The sequence below is a fragment of the Podarcis erhardii genome (genome assembly GCF_964252035.2).
Source record: "Podarcis erhardii genome assembly, chromosome: 11".
Taxonomy (NCBI): Eukaryota; Metazoa; Chordata; class Lepidosauria; order Squamata; family Lacertidae; genus Podarcis; species Podarcis erhardii.
Window position 1 is genome coordinate 40,477,155 of NC_138501.1, and position 20,133 is coordinate 40,497,287.

A 20,133-nucleotide genomic window follows, 5' to 3' on the forward strand; every position below is an offset into this window, starting at 1 on the left:
GAACTGAACCCAGGACCCTCTGTATGCAAAGCACACACTCTGACCCTGAGGCCCTATTGTGTAATGCGTGGAATTGGAGAGAGAAAGGGCAGGTGTGCCTGGGCTTCCTTTTCTACCCTTCTCTCTGCCTGGGGAATACCCAGATCAGCTGATTTTCCAAATTCTTCACTGTCAACGAACTCCAGGGTGCTTCCCGAAAGTCAGCAGCAAGCTCTGCCTCTTTTTGGCAGGGGTTTTTGTTTGTTTTTCTGCTAATCAATAACAAAAAGGAAAGGACAAAAAGCTTCCCATTTGGGTGCTACGGTTTTGGTGTCACAGTCGACAGCAGCACCATGAACACCTTACTGCCTCTTATAGCGGCACTGTGCATCTTAGGAGCAAATGGCTTTGTCTCACCAGGGAGGAAAAGGTAAGAGGACTTTAAAATGAATACATAAATAAAATAAAATCTGTGTTGCATTTCCCACAGCAAATGTAGAATTTGCTCTGATTATTCTTTGGAGCCTGAAGTTAGCGAATCTGAATGATTTCCAATTTCAGCATCAAGGTAGTATATGAGACCGCAGTTCTGTATATGCTTAGATTGTAATCAGCACCAATGAATTTAGTGGGAGTGGCTTCCAGTTCAAACATGAAAGGAAGATCCACTGTAAGGTTTCCCAGGAAGGAACATGGCTCTTGGGATTATAAAATTCCTGTATTTTCAACTGCCCAGTCTAGTTTTAAAGACAGAAGCATCATAAGAAAGGAGAGCAATGACCTTAAAGTTCTCCATCAGCAGTGAGTGCGTGGAGAGCAAACTGAGAAGGCACCAAGTCAAGTCACCTCATGGTCGCAGGCTTCCCACTATAGCAAGATAGGCTGTAAATTTTTCTGCCTTTGCCTCTGTGTCCATAAAAATCAGCATATGCAAATATATGTCCCTTTTCTCGTCTCTTTTGGCGATGTCTTTCCCCTAGTATGGGGCCTATTTCCACCCCTTCCCCAATAACATTGCTTCTGATTTTTAGTTTACTGAATAGTACTGCATAAAAGCATCTTGTTGTTCTATACTAAGAGAGCGAAGAGAAGTGGACGTCAGGCCCATCGATTGCTTGCTGAGCCGCTGGAGCGAATGGGGACCGTGCAATGCATGTGCGAAGGAAAGAGTAAGTCATGGGTTTGTGACTGATAGTTAGCTCAGGAGGCTTTTGTCTGAAACAACAACAATGTGTTTTAGGGATAAGAATGTAAGATTAGCCTGAGGATCAGTGGCCCACCCAGTACGGCATCCTATTCTCGCAGTGGCCACTCAGATGCCTGCAGGAAACCCTCAAGCAGCACCCCAGGACAAGAGCAATTTCCCCTTCTGCAATTTCCAGCCCCTAGGATTCAGTATCAATGTCCGGACTTCTGGCAATGGCACACTTTGTAGAGCTCCAGTTTATATTGTTGTTGTTGTTGTTTAGTCGTTTAGTCATGTCCGACTCTTCGTGACCCCATGGACCAGAGCACGCCAGACACTCCTTTCTTGCACTGCCTCCCGCAGTTTGGTCAAACTCATGCTGGTAGCTTCGACAACACTGTCCAACCATCTCGTCCTCTGTCGTCCCCTTCTCCTTGTGCCCTCCATCTTTCCCAACATCAGGGTCTTTTCCAGGGAATCTTCTCTTCTCATGAGGTGGCCAAAGTATTGGAGCCTCAGCTTCAGGATCTGTCCTTCCAGTGAGCACTCAGGGCTGATTTCCTTCAGAATGGATAGGTTTGATCTTCTTGCAGTCCATGGGACTCTCAAGAGTCTCCTCCAGCACCATAATTCAAAAGCATCAATTCTTTGGCGATCAGCCTTCTTTATGGTCCAGCTCTCACTTCCATACATCACTACTGGGAAAACCATGGCTTTAACTATAAGGACCTTTGTTGGCAAGGTGATGTCTTTGCTTTTTTGTTTTTCCTTTGCTTTATATTGTGGTCTATCCTAATTGGTGATGGCTCTACATAGTTCAACCCAGAAGTGACTCAGTAACTCCAAACTCCTGACAGTAAAGTACGGTAAATGTTCATGACTTGGGGGGGGGGGACAGGGGGTAGCTTGTTTTGTTTTCTGACTTTGTAGAGCCACTGGATGATAATGAACCTAGTGGCACCATCCATAATCCGAATCAGAACAACAGTAAGGTACAAATTATTAGGGCTGTTGATATTTTTACCTCAGTGCAGGGGTTAGACTCTGTGTAGCATGCGCCTTTTCCAAACCCGATGTTCCAGTCCTATCCTCAAATCATCTGGCAATGTAGTCGGCATATATTTGGAGGATTGTAGCACAAAGAGTGCCACCTACTGGTGCACTGCACTATACTTTTAGAAGGTTTCTGTGTACAACAGTCTGCATACTGGATGTTCCTACAGCCCTACCCTTAGGCGAGGTGAGGCAGCAAATACTGGGTGACAGGTAGTGGTAGGGAAGTTTGCCTTGTGCTCCTTGAGCTGGTCTGCTGCCCTAAAGTATGCCAAAGGACACTGTCCCTTTGCCACTGTTGAAGTAAAATTCAACTCCTAGTCCAGTAATAATAATAATTTTTATTTTATTTTATTTTTTATTACTTGTCAGGGAACTGACATCGGAGCCAGCAGTGGAGGCAGGGCTCCCAAGCGATGCCGGAGAAGGGCCAAGCAGGGAGAGAGGGAACTCATTGGCTGGGGAAGGAAATCAGCGTAACACCAGGGATAAAGGGGGGTGGTCGGGGGAATCGGAGAGGGGTCTCCAGGACTCTTCGCTGGTGACCAGCAGGGAGAGCACAGGTCCTCCTCTGCCCACACCCACCCTGCGCAGAAGACTTCCGCGCAGGGAAAGTAGGCATAGACTTGGCGTCAAAGAGCTTCTGTGCTGGAAGAAGTTTAAGAAACGCCCACTGACGGATTCTGCTAGCGACTGAACAGCCACGAAGTGAAGGGCTGTCCAGGAATGGTGGCAACTTACGCACGAGCAACCCCCATACATCCATTACATTACTCTACCCATCTGGCTGGGTTTTCCCAGCCACTCTGGGTGGCTCCCAACAGAATATTAAAAAAAACAATAAAACGTCAAACCATAGGGGTGGAGACGCTCCTTCAGGTATACTGGACCACAGCCGTTTAGGGCTGTAAAGGTCAGCACCAACACTTTGAATTGTGCTCGGAAATGTAGTGGGCTTCTGAATGTGGAATATGAGGACAGGGTTCCATCTTGTCCTTTGCTTTAAGCAGCAAAATGTCTTCAGGCATTCCTGGATGTATTAACATTGTAGAGAAAGTAGTCATTGGTATTTTCTAACCAGGCATGCCTTTTTGATCAGTACACAACAAATGACTTTAAAATAAGAAAAGCATCTACCACCACTCTCCCCAATTGTTATTTGTTCCTTAGAAATAGCAGGCTTTATTATTTGTTTTACATTTTTCAACCATAAAACTAAAACATTTTCATTGTCTGGGAGCTCAAACCACAAAAGAATGGAGACTCCATTGTGGAGGTGCGGTGAGTAGGCCTCCCTTTAATTTCATGCATAATTCCCCCCTCCCCAACCTCCCGTTTAGTTTCCATCAAAGTTATTTGGCATGTGCAAAGAAGGTACATCATTTTATGGCTGCACAGCCACACCAGTCCTTTTGAGCACCTGTAATTCTTCTTCCTTTCTTTTCTAAAGTATCGCTCGAGGAGTGTTGTGAGATTCGGACAATATGGAGGGAAGCCGTGTATTGAAGCTCTGGGAGACAGACAGTTCTGCCAGCCAGACACCCCCTGCCCCGAAGAGCTACCAGATTGTGGCAATGACTTCATGTGTGAAAATGGTATGCAGTTCCTTTGCATTGTTCTTTGAAACTGATTCCCACGGTGGATTATATTGGAGATTGTTAGTTGCTTAACGCAAGGCATCATCTTGTCATGATTTAGCAGCTCTCTGAAATACTCTTACGGAAGTCCCTTCTCATATGCATTCACCTGGTGCGTATTTCACCTGGAAATGTTGTGCTCATTTTCCTGATTATAATGCCAGCACTTCTGTTCTGTTTTCTAACATTCCTCTGACCCCTAGTGTGTTGTGTAATTGTGGCTTTTTGGCCAATGTTGCCCTAATTTTCATTCGCACCAGAGAACATGGTGCCACACAACAGTCTATGTTTTTATTGATTTTTCAAATTTTAGCAAATCCACCCCAAATGGTCCCCACCCCCATGCAAACAGCAGGAAAGAACTGTATGCTGGTATACTACGCCAAATGTTGTCACATCACTACCAGAAACAGTTGGTTTTTTTCCTGGAATCAAGTAACATGAAAATTAGCTCATAGTTTCCTGAATTGGTATTGTACATTTTTGCTGGTTTGGTTGTCACTCCTAATCAAGATATTGCCTTTTATCATCATCATCATCATCATCATCTATACTACCCCTCATTCTCAAAGGACAATTATACGTATGTGTGTGTGGTTGTATTTGTTTAATGTCTACATTTTCACAGTGACAATTTTTTAAACGTCGAAAGGGTAAAGCAGGTTTCCATTTCCTTTATGGTCAAAAAATCCACCAGTGGCACTGGGGGGAAACCCAACTAGGTTTGGTTCAAGCCAAAAGACTGAGAGCAATAAGAACTGTTTAACAGCTAGAGATACGGTTCCTCATTCTACACTTAGGACGCTGTATAAAGAAAAGGTTGGTGTGTAATACAGAAGACGATTGTGGAGACTTCTCCGACGAAGACAATTGTGAAGGTGATCCTCGTGCACCCTGTCGTGACCGTATAATTGATGTATCAGAAATTGGAAGAACAGCTGGCCGTGGGTAAGTTCTGGGAAGTTCTTGGGAGAATGATGGGAGATGTAGCAAATCTATTGGCAGGGCCAACCCTACCGTTAGGCAATTTGAGATGCCTACCTCTGATGGTGGATGCTGTTAGCTTATGAGGAGCAGTGGCAGCAGGTCCCTTGCCTTTTCCTCATGAGTCCCGGGGTCATTCTGCTCTGTTAGAGGGCAGGTCTCTGTGTGCCGTGTGACATACCCAACATTCCCTATGATAGCTAGCTTGCCTTCCATTGTGGTAAGGATGAATTACAGTTGTACAGGTTAGGATGGCCTCAACCAGAGCCAGGGCTTTTTCGGCTACGTCTCTGATCTGGTGGAATGCTCTGTCACAAGAGACTAGGGCCCTGCGGGACTTTACATCTTTCTGCAGGGCCTGCAAGACAGAGCTGTCCACCAGGCCTTTAGCCAGGGCACAGCCTGACTCCCTCCTTTGGCAGTCCTCAGAGAACTCTAGCCCAATGGTTGCCATTAATCTGACTGGAATTAATTTTATAATGAAATGATTTTAGAATGTTTTATCGTTTTACTGTTGTTAGCCTCTCTGAGCCCAGCTCCGGCTGGGGAGGGTGGGATATAAATATTATTATTATTATTATTATTATTATTATTATTATTATTACCTCGGAAGTTGAACGGAATCTGCTCCGGAAGTCCATTCGACTTCCAAAACATTTGGAAACCGAGGCATGGCTTCTGATTGGCTGTGGGAAGCTCCTGAAGCCAATCGGAAGCCACGTCGGGCATTTGGGTTCCAAAGAACATTCGCAAACTGGAACAGTCACTTCCAGGTTTGCAGCGTTTGGGAGTCAAAACGTTCAAGTCGCAAGGTGTTCGTCAGCCAAGGAACGACTGTATATTTGAATGGTCGAGCAGGATGGTGGTTTTAAGTGACCAAGATCCTGGAAGACCCTAGTTTGTTGTGTGATGTTGTTACAGTGTCAACATTCTGGGCATGGAACCGAAGGAAAGCCCGTTTTACAATGAGTTTTACAACGGCGTCTGTGACAGAGTCCGCGATGGGAATACTGGAATATACTATCGCAAGCCATGGAATGTTGCTGTGCTCAACTATGACGTAAGCCCCTTTGTGCAAAGTGGAGAGTGTGCATTTGACCCCACGCTTGCATGGCTTTATCCAAAATGCATATGCCTCCTGTATGTTGTTGTAAAATGCTACAATCTGATGCTTCTCACTGACTGGAGTCCTACAGCCAATGCTAATTTGTCTCCAGCCAAGGTTTTTATTTTTAAAAAATGTTGTTGTTGTTTACCAATATTTTTGCTCCTTTATTGTTTTGGTAAACCACTTTGAGGTTTTCCACAATCAAGCAGTAATGAAATTTAAACAAAGGGGTGATGCCCTTTGCATAAGGTAAAGCCATCCCTGCCCCGTCAACCACCCTCCTGGTGCATACACAAACAGAAATGAATCTGACACTAATGAAGCTGTGCTGATGTGAACAGCTGGGGGAAAGAGCTGTGCAACACACCCAGGGGGCGGGAACAAATTTGCTGAGCTCTAAGGCTGTGATAACCACTCTCTTTCATACACAACTCTGCAATGGTATCAAAACGGTTTGCAAACTCTGAAGGGTCACTTTCGCATGAAATGAGACCTCTGAAACATCATTAATTCTTTCGTGTTTTGAGTTGATACCCTAATTGCCAATCACTGCCGCACTAAAGCTCTGGGTAGGTGTATTGTTTTCTGTGAGGCTTCTCCAGCACAGAAAAGCAACATAAAAGGCTTAAAAACAAATCAAGAAGTTCTAGACGATGGGTGTTTTGCATTCGTCTTCTTTTCGTCCAATGAGCTAGACATCAGTCATTAAAAAAGTGCTAAAAGGTAAAGCACTGAAGGTGGCTAGTTTCTCACAAAACAATTGAGAATAGCATCTGCACATTTTGTATTATATCTCAGGTTTTACAGATGCTGGAATCTAGGGGGTTATGGCTGATCTGAGGGCAACCAACCTATTATTCCCACCACTGGGGGGATTCTACAGATATATTTTAGTTTTAAATATTTTGTTAAAACTTGTACAGACTGAAAACTCTTGTTTTTAATTTGTTGGTGGCAGGAATCGATTATTTGTTTATTTGTCAGTTCTCTCCCACTCTGCCCCATCCTTTCTCCCTGTTTTGTTTTGTATCTTCTATGTTTTTGTTTTTACTTTGGGAATGTGCTGCCCTTTGCTTATATTTGCTTTTACAGCTGGATAAATGGGTCATTACAACAAGTGTCCAATTGTTAGGGTTTAAGCCTCGTTTTAAATGTATTTGGCTTCTCAGTGTGTTTTTAACTGTTTTGAACTATTCAATGTGTAAACTAAGGGACACGGGTGGCGCTGTGGGTTAAACCACAGAGCCTAGGACTGGCCGGTCAGAAGGTTGGTGGTTCGAATCTCTGTGACGGGGTGAGCTCCCGTTGCTCGGTCCCAGCTCCTGCCAACCTAGCAGTTCAAAAGCATGTTAAAGTGCAAGTAGATAAATAAGTACTGCTCCGACAGGAAGGTAAACGGCGTTTCTGTGCGCTGCTCTGGTTCGCCAGAAGTGGCTTAGTCGTGCTGGCCACATGACCCAGAAGCTGTACACTAGCTCCCTCAGCCAATAAAGCAAGATGAGCGCCGCAACCCCAGAGTCGGTCACGACTGGACCTAATGGTCAGGGGTCCCTTTACCTTTACGTTTATGTGTAAACTGCCTTGAGACAAGTAGTTTAGAAAGCTATTAATAAATTAATAATAATAACAAATAAGCAATAAAGTTGGTGTGAAATAATTAATAGATGATAGATAGATGATAGATAGATAGATAGATAGATAGATAGATAGATAGATAGATAGATAGATAGACAATAGATAGACAATAGATAGATGATAGATAGATAGATAGATAGATAGATAGATAGATGATAGATTAGATAGATAGATAGATAGATGATAGATAGATAGATAGATAGATAGATAGATAGATAGATAGATAGATGATAGATAGATGATAGATAGATAGATGATAGATAGATATACATAGATAGATAGATAGATAGATAGATAGATAGATAGATGATAGATAGATAGATAGATAGATAGATAGATAGATAGATAGATAGAACTTTCAGAGAAAATGTGGGGACAAAATGAATGAATGAATGCACTTTATTTTAATTAATGCACTTTTCTCTCTGTCCTGAATCTGCTGCCGTACATTTTCAATTATTGGCTCTAAGTTTCTAATGTTATAACAGAGAGTGAAAACCATTCCTTCCATTGGGCTGCATATATTCCAGGCAGATTGCCTACTAAATTGCCTGCTACAGTATATCTTTTTTTCTCTTTCTAAGACAAAAGGAGACAAAAGATTTAGAAATGAAGTCTACGAGGACCAGGTGTCAGCAGTAAAGGAAATGTTCAGCGAAAGGCATAGGTCTTCTCACTCTAGCTTTTCTCTCAAATTGACGCCTACAGAGGTAGAAAATGGCACATCCATCGGCTTCAGTTTGAGCACGAACATAGATTCATCTGCCAATGAAACGCTACATAAATTCTTAAAGGATTCTAAAGGAAAGGTAAGCTATCCTAAACAAACAAATAAATAAACAAACCCAAAATGGAGAGCCCTTCTGTGTTATTTGGGGGACTTGATATTAGCTGTTAGGAGTGTTTTATTTATTTATTTAGCAAAACTTGTACAGTGGTACCTCAGTTTTTGAATGTAATCCATTCCGGAAGACCAAGTTCTGAAATGTTCGAAAACCGAAAACTCAATAACCGACAGCTAGGCCTCAGGATCTTTCACTCAATGGAAGCTGTGTGGCATGTTCGACTTCCGAGGTGTGTTCAAAAACCGAAGCATTTACTTCCAGGTTTATGCTGAGACGTTCAAAAACTGAGGTACCACTGTATACGGCTTAAGATACATTTGTGTGTGTTTTCCTTAACAGTATAAAATATTTATTTGAAAAGCAATAAAAACATACTTTCTTTAAAAAGGAGACACAATGAAACAATCAAAATATAGCTGAAATCAACAGGTTGTTTTTGAAGGGATACATGTGAAACTGACCACAGATCTATCCCTAGCTTAAAGAGTCTCAGGAAACAGAGCTGGGTAGAATATAGTACCTACATTTTGCCATTAAAAAGTTACCGGTGGCCTTGCCCCTTGTCCTACTTTTTAATACAGATTTCATATTGATAAAACTTTTATATAATATTTTAATATTCTTTTTTTAAAAAAGTTTGTTTTAGGGTATTGTGTGACCTATTTACTTTACTATCTCATTGCTCCCGATCAGACAGAGTAGGTTTCATGAAAGACAACTCCTCGGAGCCGAGGTTCCTCCAAGCTCCTCCATTAAAATATTTGAGGGGGCTGGGCACCCCCAAAGTTGATGGGCACTGCCATTCAAATGCACTGCATCTTGTGATCAAGTTATGTGCACAAGGTTTACCTGGGCTCTCCCAATATTTTATTCAAGTTAGTACCTCAGTAGGTTCCAAGTCACTCCAACATATGATGTGGCTGCTAATCTCCCCTAATAGTTTGAGGGGCCCAAAAAGGTTTCAAGGGGGGGGAGCTGTTCCCACATTCATTTTTGTTTCATCCTCCTTGGATATGTATGCATAGTTTTTTGAGTCAGTCCACGTGGTTCCTAATCCCCTAGTTGAGGGGGTCCATTGAAACTAAGTTTTGTTTTGGGGAGTGTAAGACCGTCCCTTCCACCCTGATGTTTAGGAATATGTTTGGAGCCCTTTCCAGTAGCATGTTTGTATATATACCAATGAATCTTGAATGAGGAATAATGTGAAAGCTGTAGAGGTTTCCATAAACCTCAGCAAAATTGTCTAATGAAAACAAATTCCCTGCCACTTTGGGCCTTTGATAACTGTCGAGCAGGCGGGAATTCACTGGTGAATCTTCACCAGGCAATATTTAATTTCTATACAACCCTTCATCCAAAGATCACAGGGTGATTTATAATATAAAAATACAAACCATAATAAGAAATGACAACAATAACCCATACACTAGGGGTCAGCAGACTTTTTCAGCAGGGGACGTCCGGTCCACTGTCCCTCAGACCTTGTGGGGGCCCGGACTATATTTTGAAAGGGAAAAAAATGAACGAATTCCTATGCCCCACAGATAACCCAGAGATGCATTTTAAATAAAAGCACACCTTCTATTTGTCTAAAAACACCAGGCAGGCGCCACAAATAACCCAGAGATGCATTTTAAATAAAAGCACACATTCTACTCATGTAAAAACTCAGTGATTCCCGGACTGTCTGTGGGCCGGATTGAGAAGGCGATTGGGCCGGATCTAGCCCCCAGGCCTTAGTTTGCCTACCCATGCCATGCATGCACAGTTTAAAGGGCCATAGTTTCTTTAATTGCCCAAAGGGCTGAGGGAAGAGGAACGTTTTCACTTGGCACCTAAAGATATGTAAAGAAGGCAAGTGGGGAGCCACCACAGAAAAGGCCTGCTCCCGTGTTGCTGTGCTCTGGACCTCTCACAGCGGAGGCACATGAAGAAGAGCCTCAGATGGTGATTGCAGGGTCATAGAATCATAGAATCATAGAGTTGGAAGAGACCACAAGGGCCATCGAGTCCAACCCCCTGCCAAGCAGGAAACACCATCAGAGCACTCCTGACATATGGTTGTCAAGCCTCTGCTTAAAGACCTCCAAAGAAGGAGACTCCACCACACTCCTTGGCAGCAAATTCCACTGTCGAACAGCTCTTACTGTCAGGAAGTTCTTCCTAATGTTTAGGTGGAATCTTCTTTCTTGTAGTTTGGATCCATTGCTCCGTGTCCGCTTCTCTGGAGCAGCAGAAAACAACCTTTCTCCCTCCTCTATGTGACATCCTTTTATATATTTGAACATGGCTATCATATCACCCCTTAACCTCCTCTTCTCCAGGCTAAACATTCCCAGCTCCCTTAGCCATTCCTCATAAGGCATCGTTTCCAGGCCTTTGACCATTTTGGTTGCCCTCCTCTGGACACGTTCCAGTTTGTCAGTGTCCTTCTTGAACTGTGGTGTCCAGAACTGGACACAGTACTCCAGGTGAGGTCTGACCAGAGCAGAATACAGTGGCACTATTACTTCCCTTGATCTAGATGCTATACTCCTATTGATGCAGCCCAGAATTGCATTGGCTTTTTTAGCTGCCGCATCACACTGTTGGCTCATGTCAAGTTTGTGGTCAACCAAGACTCCTAGATCCTTTTCACATGTACTGCTCTCAAGCCAGGTCAGTTTATATGGGGAGGCAGTAGAAGCTTCAACCGTTCTGCTTTAAAGAGGAAAGTCGAAGAGGGATGGTTGGTAGGTGTGACTTCTGGGGCAGCATTCTAACATGCTACCCTTATTGAGCACTGCAGGTTTTAATTTTGATCAGGAGTCAAGCCTCCAACAAGTTAACCCACATGCGGAACAATAGTGCTTGAAATCCTTTCCAAAGGGAGAGTGCCATCAAACGGAAGACTTCCCTCCATAATGTCAGACACATTGTCACCCTAGAGATGGGAGAACATCTGGTCCTCTTGTTTTCCCAATGTCAGAAGGTTAACCCCATCGTTCTGCATTACAGCATCAAATATTTTTTCACGTGAAAGGAAACCTCGAACTGGGAACCTTTCAAATGCGAAGGCGTGACGTCCGCCTGACCGACACATTCCTTGAAGATGTAAAATATCTGCCCAGTGCATATGACAAGGGAGAATATTTTAAATTTTTGGAAATGCACGGAACTCATTTTGCACAGAAGGGAACAGTTGGTGGGAAATATGAACTACTATATGTACTGGACAACCAAACAATGAATAGTGAAGGTAGGAACTGTTTCATTAATTTCAGAGGCTATACTCCGATCCAATTCAGGCTGGGTGCTACCCTATCTGATGATAATACTGAACTATGGACAAAAACAAACAAACAAACTAGCAAACATACTTTGACATAACCAATATCTATGGCAATAAACTATCACAAAAGGAACAATCCAAAACCGATAAGTGATTACTGGTCTGTTTGTGCAGCCTAAAGCAAAGTCACTTCTTCTAGAGAAACCAGCAAACCAATCAGCTGGTGTTACCTTTGATGTATTAGCAAAGCTGGAATTTCCATCACAAGACCTGAAAACTCTTATATTAGACTAGTCCTCAATTGCAAAATTGTAACTAATGTAATATAAAGACAGGAGGCAAGAAAAGCATAAAAAATGTGGCATTAGTCATTATGACAGGGACGCGGGTGGCGCTGTGGGTTAAACCACAGAGCCTAGGGCTTGCCAATCAGAAGGCTGGCGGTTCGAATCCCTGCGATGGGGTGAGCTCCCGTTGCTCTGCCCCAGCTCCTGCCAACCTAGCAGTTCGAAAGCGCCTCCAAGTGCAAGTAGATAAATAGGTACCGCTCCGGTGGGAAGGTAAACAGCATTTCCGTGTGCTGCTCTGGTTCGCCAGAAGTGGCTTAGTCATGCTGGCCACATGACCCAGAAGCTGTACGCCGGTTCCCTCGGCCAGTAAAGCGAGATGAGCGCCACAACCCCAGAGTCAGCCACAACTGGACCTAATGGTCAGGGGTCCCTTTACCTTTACCTTTAGTCATTATGACATGACTGGATATCACCCATAAATGAAAACTAAAAAGTCTTTGCTGCTTTTTCTTATGAGTACAACTTGATTGCCTTTCCAAATATAATTTAATGGTTCAGGAAATTTGTTAACGAGCCTCTCCCTCCTTCCATCTTTTATTGAATGTCTGTTTTTAACTCTGTTTGCAGGAGTCACCATTGAAGACGTAAAAGCTTGCCTGGGTTACAATACAGATTTTGGTTTAACAGCTGGCACATTTGAAGTCAAGCATACCGGCAAAGGGAATGACTGCAAAAGTAGCAAGATTAGAAATGGTAAATATATCTATATATTTAAAGATTTATGTTCAAAATACACAAAAAAGGGGACTATATATTTGGGCACACCCACTTCTGAAAATTTCATGTCCAAGTTGGCAATGGTGGTGGCAAATGTGCCCCTGTTGCAAAGGTGGCTCTGTGGCAAGGAGGTGCACTTTCAACACTCATTTATCTTTACATCATCCATTCCAAAATAAATTTAAAAGATGAGTAAGTAAAGTGATGGACTATGCTGAATCAGCAAAGTTAACAGCTAAAATAAGAGAACTTAGCAATGACTGTTTTATGGAACAATTGAAGCCTTTTTTGGATTATTTAAAGAAATAATATAATATGATGAATTCACGAGCAGGATTTGAACTATTTATTGCATTATGGTTATGATATAAAAGAGGGAAGAAAGGGCACAGCAAAGGAGTGGAATAGAAAAAACAACACCATGGAAAATGGGATGGGAAGTCAATAAAACCAAATAAAAAATTATAATGTAGTGAAACAATGTGAAATTTGTGGAAATTTAATCAAATACATTTTTTTTTATATAAAAAAAGACATTTTAAAAAGGAGATTGCACAGTAGCACAGATTTGAGTGTCCCACAGTACATATGTTGTCATGAATTTGGCAAAAAGGGGGGGATTTGTTTGCTGTTCTGGGCCCTTCCAGATGTTTGTCTGCATAAGAAAGTCAGAATGATGGTGAGACAACATCCCAAGGGACCTTAGTCCATCCTTGTCCTGTTTCTTTCCTCTGCAGAGGGCAAAACCGATAACAGCGGAATTATCCACAATGTGATATCTCTCGTTCATGGAGGGAAGACTGAAGTTCTGGTTAGGCTGAAGGAAAAGCTGTCGCGAGGTCATAGCGTCGTTGATGTGGAAGACTATGTCCAGTGGGCAGCGACGCTCCCTGATGCTCCCACAGTGATACAATACGAAGTAAGAGGGTTTTCCTCCTAAACTGATGCGCATATTGGTATGTGGGAGAGCAGACATGGCTCATCCCTGGTGAGGATGCGCATCGCCCTTCCCTTCTCCTCAGATCTATTATTTTATGAGCAGGGAGGGGTAATAAATGCCATTCCTCCTCAGCTTGACTCTGCTGCAGTTGGTGACCGAGTGCCTCGGTTTGTGTGCAATGTGCTGGGTGCACATGTAAGAGTGTGTGTGTGGCAACATCTGCTTTTGACCACAGGCACCACTGGCATGCGCATCTTCAGACGGTTGTCCAAGAGCGACTAAGGTCCTTAGGCCAAAATATCAGTCACCCCTGCTGTAAATGCTCCCCCTTGAAATAATAATAATAATAATCATAATCATAATCATAATAATAACAAAACAAATTCCTTCCAGTAGCACCTTAAAGACCAACTAAGTCAGTTCTTGGTATGAGCTTTCGTGTGCATGCACACTTCTTCAGATATCTGAAGAAGTGTATCTGAAGAAGTGTGCATGCACACGAAAGCTCATACCAAGAACTGACTTAGTTGGTCTTTAAGGTGCTACTGGAAGGAATTTGTTTTGTTTTGACTATGGCAGACCAACACGGCTACCTATCTGTAACCAATAATAATAATAATAATAATAATAATAATAATAATAATAATTTGTATCCCGCTCTCCCCAGCCAAAGCCAGGCTCAGAGCGGCTAACATCATATAAATAAGACAATATGCATAATACAATATGCAAATAAAATAAAATAACATTCAGCATTCATTAAAACAATATAGAATAATATTAAATATCAGCATTTCAAAATTAAACAGAAATCCACTCAACAGATACAATAAGTAATTTCTAAACTCCAATCAATAAAACAACAGCAAACCACAGTGCACAACATAATATAATACAAAATGAGAAGCAGAGACTGGAGGGTGGGGCAAGGCAGGTGGAAAGAGGCCTTGCCTGGTGGAGTCTCTCCCCTCACAGTTCTTCCTCCAGGCACAGCTTCCTTATAAGGAGACCCAGGGCCAGAGGGTCTGGGCAGCTTCCAACAAAGATTAAAAATACATTAAAATGTATGACCTTTACTTATTGCTGAACCATGGCGAGTGAATAGGCACGTGTTATGTTTCCAAGGTAAGCACAATTTTCACCTGAATATAAGAGCTAAGGAATTTTAGGTACTTTCCGTGCTAGGGTATTGTGAAGGAATTGGACTTTGCTGTCCAAGACTCTGTTTTACCTGAGAACACCCTTTCCTCACATGGTAGAGAACTCAGAGTAGCTAAGAGGAGGCTATCACAAATGTCAGGGAAGCTTTGATCATGCTTGTGCAAAGAGTACCGCTGCTGTAACAAGTTGGATTAAGGTATTTGCATTTCTTTGCAGCCGTACCCAATTTCTACTCTCATACCGGTGACGATACCCAACTCCACCGTAAAGAGGCAGAATCTCGACAGAGCTGTGGAGGACTACGTTGCTGAATATAGTGCTTGCAAATGCCAGCCCTGTCAAAATGGTGGCACTGTCATGCTGTTGAACGGAAGGTGTGAATGCGGATGCACTCCTTACTTCAAGGGAGAAGCCTGCCAGATACCCACAGCGTTTTTTTCACCAGGTCAGCAGTAGATCAAGAATTGAGGGTTCATTTCTGTATTCTATTCAGGACAAGTGAGCTGCGAAGATAAAGCCATGATCCCACCTAACCCTGTACTAGGCTTCTGCTCATACAAACAGTGATAGAATTTTCCCTGGACGATGCCACTTAAAATGCAGGGTAGTGGAATTGCATAGTTTAATACACCTGCAAAAACCCCTTTGCACAGAAAAGCAGGCGTTATGAAGAATATAGCTTCCTCCAAGATGTTCTCTGGGCCTTCACATCTCTAAACCTGGAACCAAGAAACTCTACCAAACTGGTGGAAAGCAGCAGAGTTGGGACACAAGGGTTAGGGCCCTCATATTTACGGGACCACCTCTCCTGGTATGCCCCACAGAGGACCTTAAGGTCCATGAACAACCATAGTTTAGAGGTCCCGGGCCCTAAGGAAGCCAGATTATCCTCCACCAGGGCCAGGGCCTTCTCAGTGATGGCTCTGACCTGGTGGAAAGCTCTGTCTCATGAGACTAGGGTCCCCTGGCCTCCTCCCTGGCCCAAGTAGGACCAATTCAGCCAGCTAGCTCTGGGGATTATCTAATGCTTATTTTCCCTAAATTGATTTCTGAATTTTGAATTTGTTATTTATGTTTTTATACTGTATTTTATGCTGCTTTTACAATTAAGTGTTTTAAATTTATTGTTAGCTGCCTGAGCCCGGTTTTTGAACCGGGAAGGGCAGGGTATAAATAAAAATTTATTATTATTATTATTATTATTATTATTATTATTATTATAGCGGAGAAGTTGGGGTTCCAGAGGCATTGGCCATTGTCTCACGTAGAAAAGTGCCCTGGGGGAGGAGTTGTGAGGGAAAGTGGTGGGAAGGATGCAGCATTCCTCTCCTGCCCAGCCCTTCACTTAAAAAGACACCCTGTCCTATTGCTTTGTAGCTGTTCTGCGGAAGCAGAGATCCCCTATCCACCTAAGAAACACCCCTATCCCAAATTGCACACTGAATGACCATTTGGGCTTACAGACATGAAGGCAGTTACTTCAATATCGAAGTAACTGCAATGCAAGTTTGTTCGTTTATTGTTTTGATGTTAAGACTCAAAACATTTTCCACTCCAATCTTTAATTCAGTCACAACTGGCACCGATGGGGGCTGGAGCTGCTGGTCTACCTGGTCGGCTTGTGTGCAAGGAGAACGCACTCGGAGAAGGCTGTGTAATAATCCTGAGGCTCATGGGGGCAAGGACTGTGCAGGAGCTGACTCGGAATCGGGCTACTGTGCTGCTGACATTAAATAATGGTGTAGAAGACGCAAAGCAGGTTTGTAGTTACGGTACTCAGTGGGTGTAATAAATAGAAGTCCAACTTGGGTGGGGCAGGAAAATCCCCCAGATCAGTATGCAAGAGGAGAAGTAAGATTGTTCCACTGGGCAAGCAGAAATGCTTGTGTTGACAGAACATCTGTGTTAGCACAATGTTGAATTTTTATTATGGTTGTTACAGGGCAACCACAAATTACATTCTAGGTCATGAGTGAGCCCATAGGCCTCTCTCATGAAGCCAGGGACAGACTTGGGTCTTTCACATTTCAGCAGTGTTCCATGCAAGGCCAAGCTCTGCGCCCAGTGTGGAGAAACTGGTAAAAGGTAAAGGGACCCCGACCATTAGATCCAGTCGTGACCGACTCTGGGGTTGCGGCGCCCATCTCGCTTTATTGGCTGAGGGAGCCAGCGTACAGCTTCTGGGTCATGTGGCCAGCCTGACTAAGCTGCTTCTGGCGAGCCAGAGCAGCGCACGGAAACACTGTTTACCTTCCCGCCGGAGCGGTACCTATTTCTCTACTTGCACTTTTTGGGTGTGCTTTTGAACTCCTAGGTTGGCAGGAGCTGGGACCGAGCAATGGGAGCTCACCCCGTCGCGGGGATTCAAACTGCTGACCTTCTGATCGGCAAGTCCTAGGCTCTGTGGTTTAACCCACAGTGCCATCCGCGTCCCTGCGGAGAAACTGGTAGCACTGCCCTAAACCTGCCTCTAGCGAAACCTCCCAGGCGTTCCCATTTGGCTCTCAAAGCCATTTCATCCAAGCCACTTGCCCCTTACCTGATATCATGTAATGTAGGCTTTTAAAAATAAAATACCACATGCAGGAAGGAGGGATGGCAGCCAACAGCACCCACTTTTGGAGCCATCCACTCTGCACACAAAGAGCCCTTACAAGTTTTGCCCATTGACTACATAGGTTGCATCGAAACCATACATTTAAAGCACATTCAACACACATGGTTTCCCCAAAATTCTGGAAACTGTAGATTTCCCTTTGTGGAGCCGTAATTCCCAGCACCTGTACCAAGCTGCAGTTCCCGGGGTTCCTTGGGGAAAGTCATGTATTTTAAATGTGCACTGAATGTATTTTAAATGTGTGGAGTGGATGTGACCTTTGCAGCAACTTACATGTGTAGAATTTTGACTATGGTGTCAAACTCAAGTTATCTGGAAGCCACCAGCCTGCTTTGACATTGCAAACGTAGGGGATCTCTGTGCGTTATACCGGCCGCTCCTGCACTGAAGATTCTCCGGTTAGTTGATCTAGCTGACTGTGTGTCTTTTCACAGGTGTTTGATAGGAACACGACACAACTGGAATGACCCTTGGATCTCCACAGCAAAGTTCAAGCTGCCAAACAGATTTGAAAGATAAGCCAGAAAATCTTGGAACCTGGTGTTAATTTGTTTTTCTTTCTTTTTTTCTTTCTTTCTTTTTTTAAAGAGTTGAAAATAAATTTCAGCTGATGACTGGCTCAGCACAATACAATTGTATTATTTATTGCTGACACTTTTGTATTAAATTTGTGTGCCACCCTTTCTCCAAGTTGCTCAGTGCAGGGCTTTGATACATTTGTAAAATCATTTATATTCTACTTTTGGGGCCCCTCAAACAGCTCACATCCAAGCAAAAAAGTAATACAACAGAAACCAATGAAAATACAATAAAACTGAGAACAGAATAAAACAGCGAAGCATAATCACCAAGGAGAGACCATGGATTTAATTGTTATTATTATTCTTTTTTGCTGACTAAATACTAGGTGGAAGTCTGAACAGCTCATTTAAAAGGAGGGAAGCCTGACAAACCTCCTTAGTAGGGGTAGGGAAGCTTTTCCAAATTGAGGGCCACATTCCTTTCCTGGACACCTCTTGAGGGCCACATACTAGTGGTGAGAGTGGTCAGAAGCAAAAACGAGTGCAGCAATAAATGCCAGTTTTACCTTTTTGGTGCTCTCTCACACACCCCTTTCTATCCTCCATCAGCCCAAGCAAGAGACATTACCAGAGTGCAAGGACACATTCCAGCAAGGCAAAAACACTGGGGTACAAAGCGGGAGAGTTCCATGGACCGGACTGAGCGTTCTGTAGGGGCTGCATTGCTTTTTCGGTCCTGTTCCCCACTCCTGCTCTTTAGAGAGGGAGTCCTATAACCTGAGTGCTGCAGTAGAGAAGTCCTACCTCGTGTCCCAACCAAGTGTGCCTGCAAGTGAAGTGTTTTCTTCCTCAAACTTCTGCAAACTTTGGGGTTCTTTCAACCCTTCTGTTGCCTCCCTCGCTTGTGTGAGCAGCATCTTTTTTGCCATATAAGGACAGGCACTCAAAGAACAAATTTGCTATTGGTATATAAGATGCTATCTAGTTGGGCCTTTGAAATAGTTCGTTGTTGGGAGGAAGAGGAAATAAGAATCTACAAACAGGGAAAGAACCTCTCAGCCTGTCTGAGAAATTGCAATGGAGGATGTTTGGAAGAGAAGTTTTAGGTCAGGGAGGAACGGAGAACCTGTGGCTCTTCCGATGTTGATGGACCACAACTCACATCACCCTTGACCATTGGCCATGGTGACTACAGGTGATGGGAGCTGGAGTCCAGCAACCTCTTGAAGGGCAACAGCTTAACTATCCCTGCTTTAACATAGCAAAAGCCAACTTTCAGTTGCTTCGTTTTTATCCAACTTCTGTGTTTTTTCCCATCGCTAAGTTTAGGCAGGCATTTTGCCAGCATGGAAGATGTTTTCTGCCCACTTCCTGGTACCATACAGACGGCAGCTCATTAAAACACCATTCCCACCAATGAAGTCCCTGAAAAATCCCACTGAAATTTGCAAAGTTATTTAACAGTAATGGGTTTGTGAATTGTTCAGCTGAGCTGAACAATGCTGACATTGGGCAAACTGGGGAGGGGGGAGTAGGGTGGGGAAGCAACCCATTCTGTAAGAAGACTGTAGCATCATCTACATCAAACGTTGGACATGAGTCACTCTCACTGACATGCTTGTTGAATGTCTTTCTTATTTTATTTGGCTTTTGTTTCCTTAAAAAAAAAGTCTTAGTGACCAGAATTACTGTCCAGCTGGGATTAAAAACCTGGCATCTTCTTTCTCTTAACAAAGTAGCACTTTGTTTTTCAAATACACTTGTGGTGGGGTGGGTCTCTTAGGACGAGTCAGTGAGTTGAATGACTTTGCGGAGTTAGAATTTAAATTAAAAGTTGGCTGCCTATGGGGGGAAAAAACACAACATTGACAGGGTTTTGTTTGTTTTGTTGCCTGCTTCCAACTCTCCAGAGTTCCAGAGGTGGTGCTGGGCAAATATGGCTTCCATTGGAAAAGAGAGCACCACAGAAGACTTAAGGATTTTTAAAAATCTGCTTGATTTGCAATTTTTTACAGATGGTGAACAAATGCAAACATAGGCAGCTGTCTTATAGTGAGAAGGGATGTAAGATGGCAGCGATTTTCATTGTGATATGTATTCATCACAATGAGTGCTGTTTCCTTTCTGCT

The 20,133-nt window shown here is 43.3% G+C and overlaps 1 protein-coding gene across 1 annotated transcript; it reads left to right on the plus strand.

The window, feature by feature from the left end:
* Window positions 1-257: 257 nt before the first annotated feature.
* On the plus strand, window positions 258-18,116 carry C9 (complement C9). Its single transcript, XM_081881510.1, has 12 exons — window positions 258-409; window positions 1,058-1,148; window positions 3,669-3,813; window positions 4,656-4,803; window positions 5,761-5,899; window positions 8,167-8,391; window positions 11,425-11,665; window positions 12,616-12,741; window positions 13,503-13,684; window positions 15,083-15,311; window positions 16,437-16,625; window positions 17,918-18,116. The coding sequence occupies exons 1-11, from the start codon at window positions 333-335 to the stop codon at window positions 16,601-16,603; spliced, it is 1,770 nt and encodes a 589-aa protein (XP_081737636.1). The 5' UTR covers window positions 258-332; the 3' UTR covers window positions 16,604-16,625; window positions 17,918-18,116.
* Window positions 18,117-20,133: the final 2,017 nt, after the last annotated feature.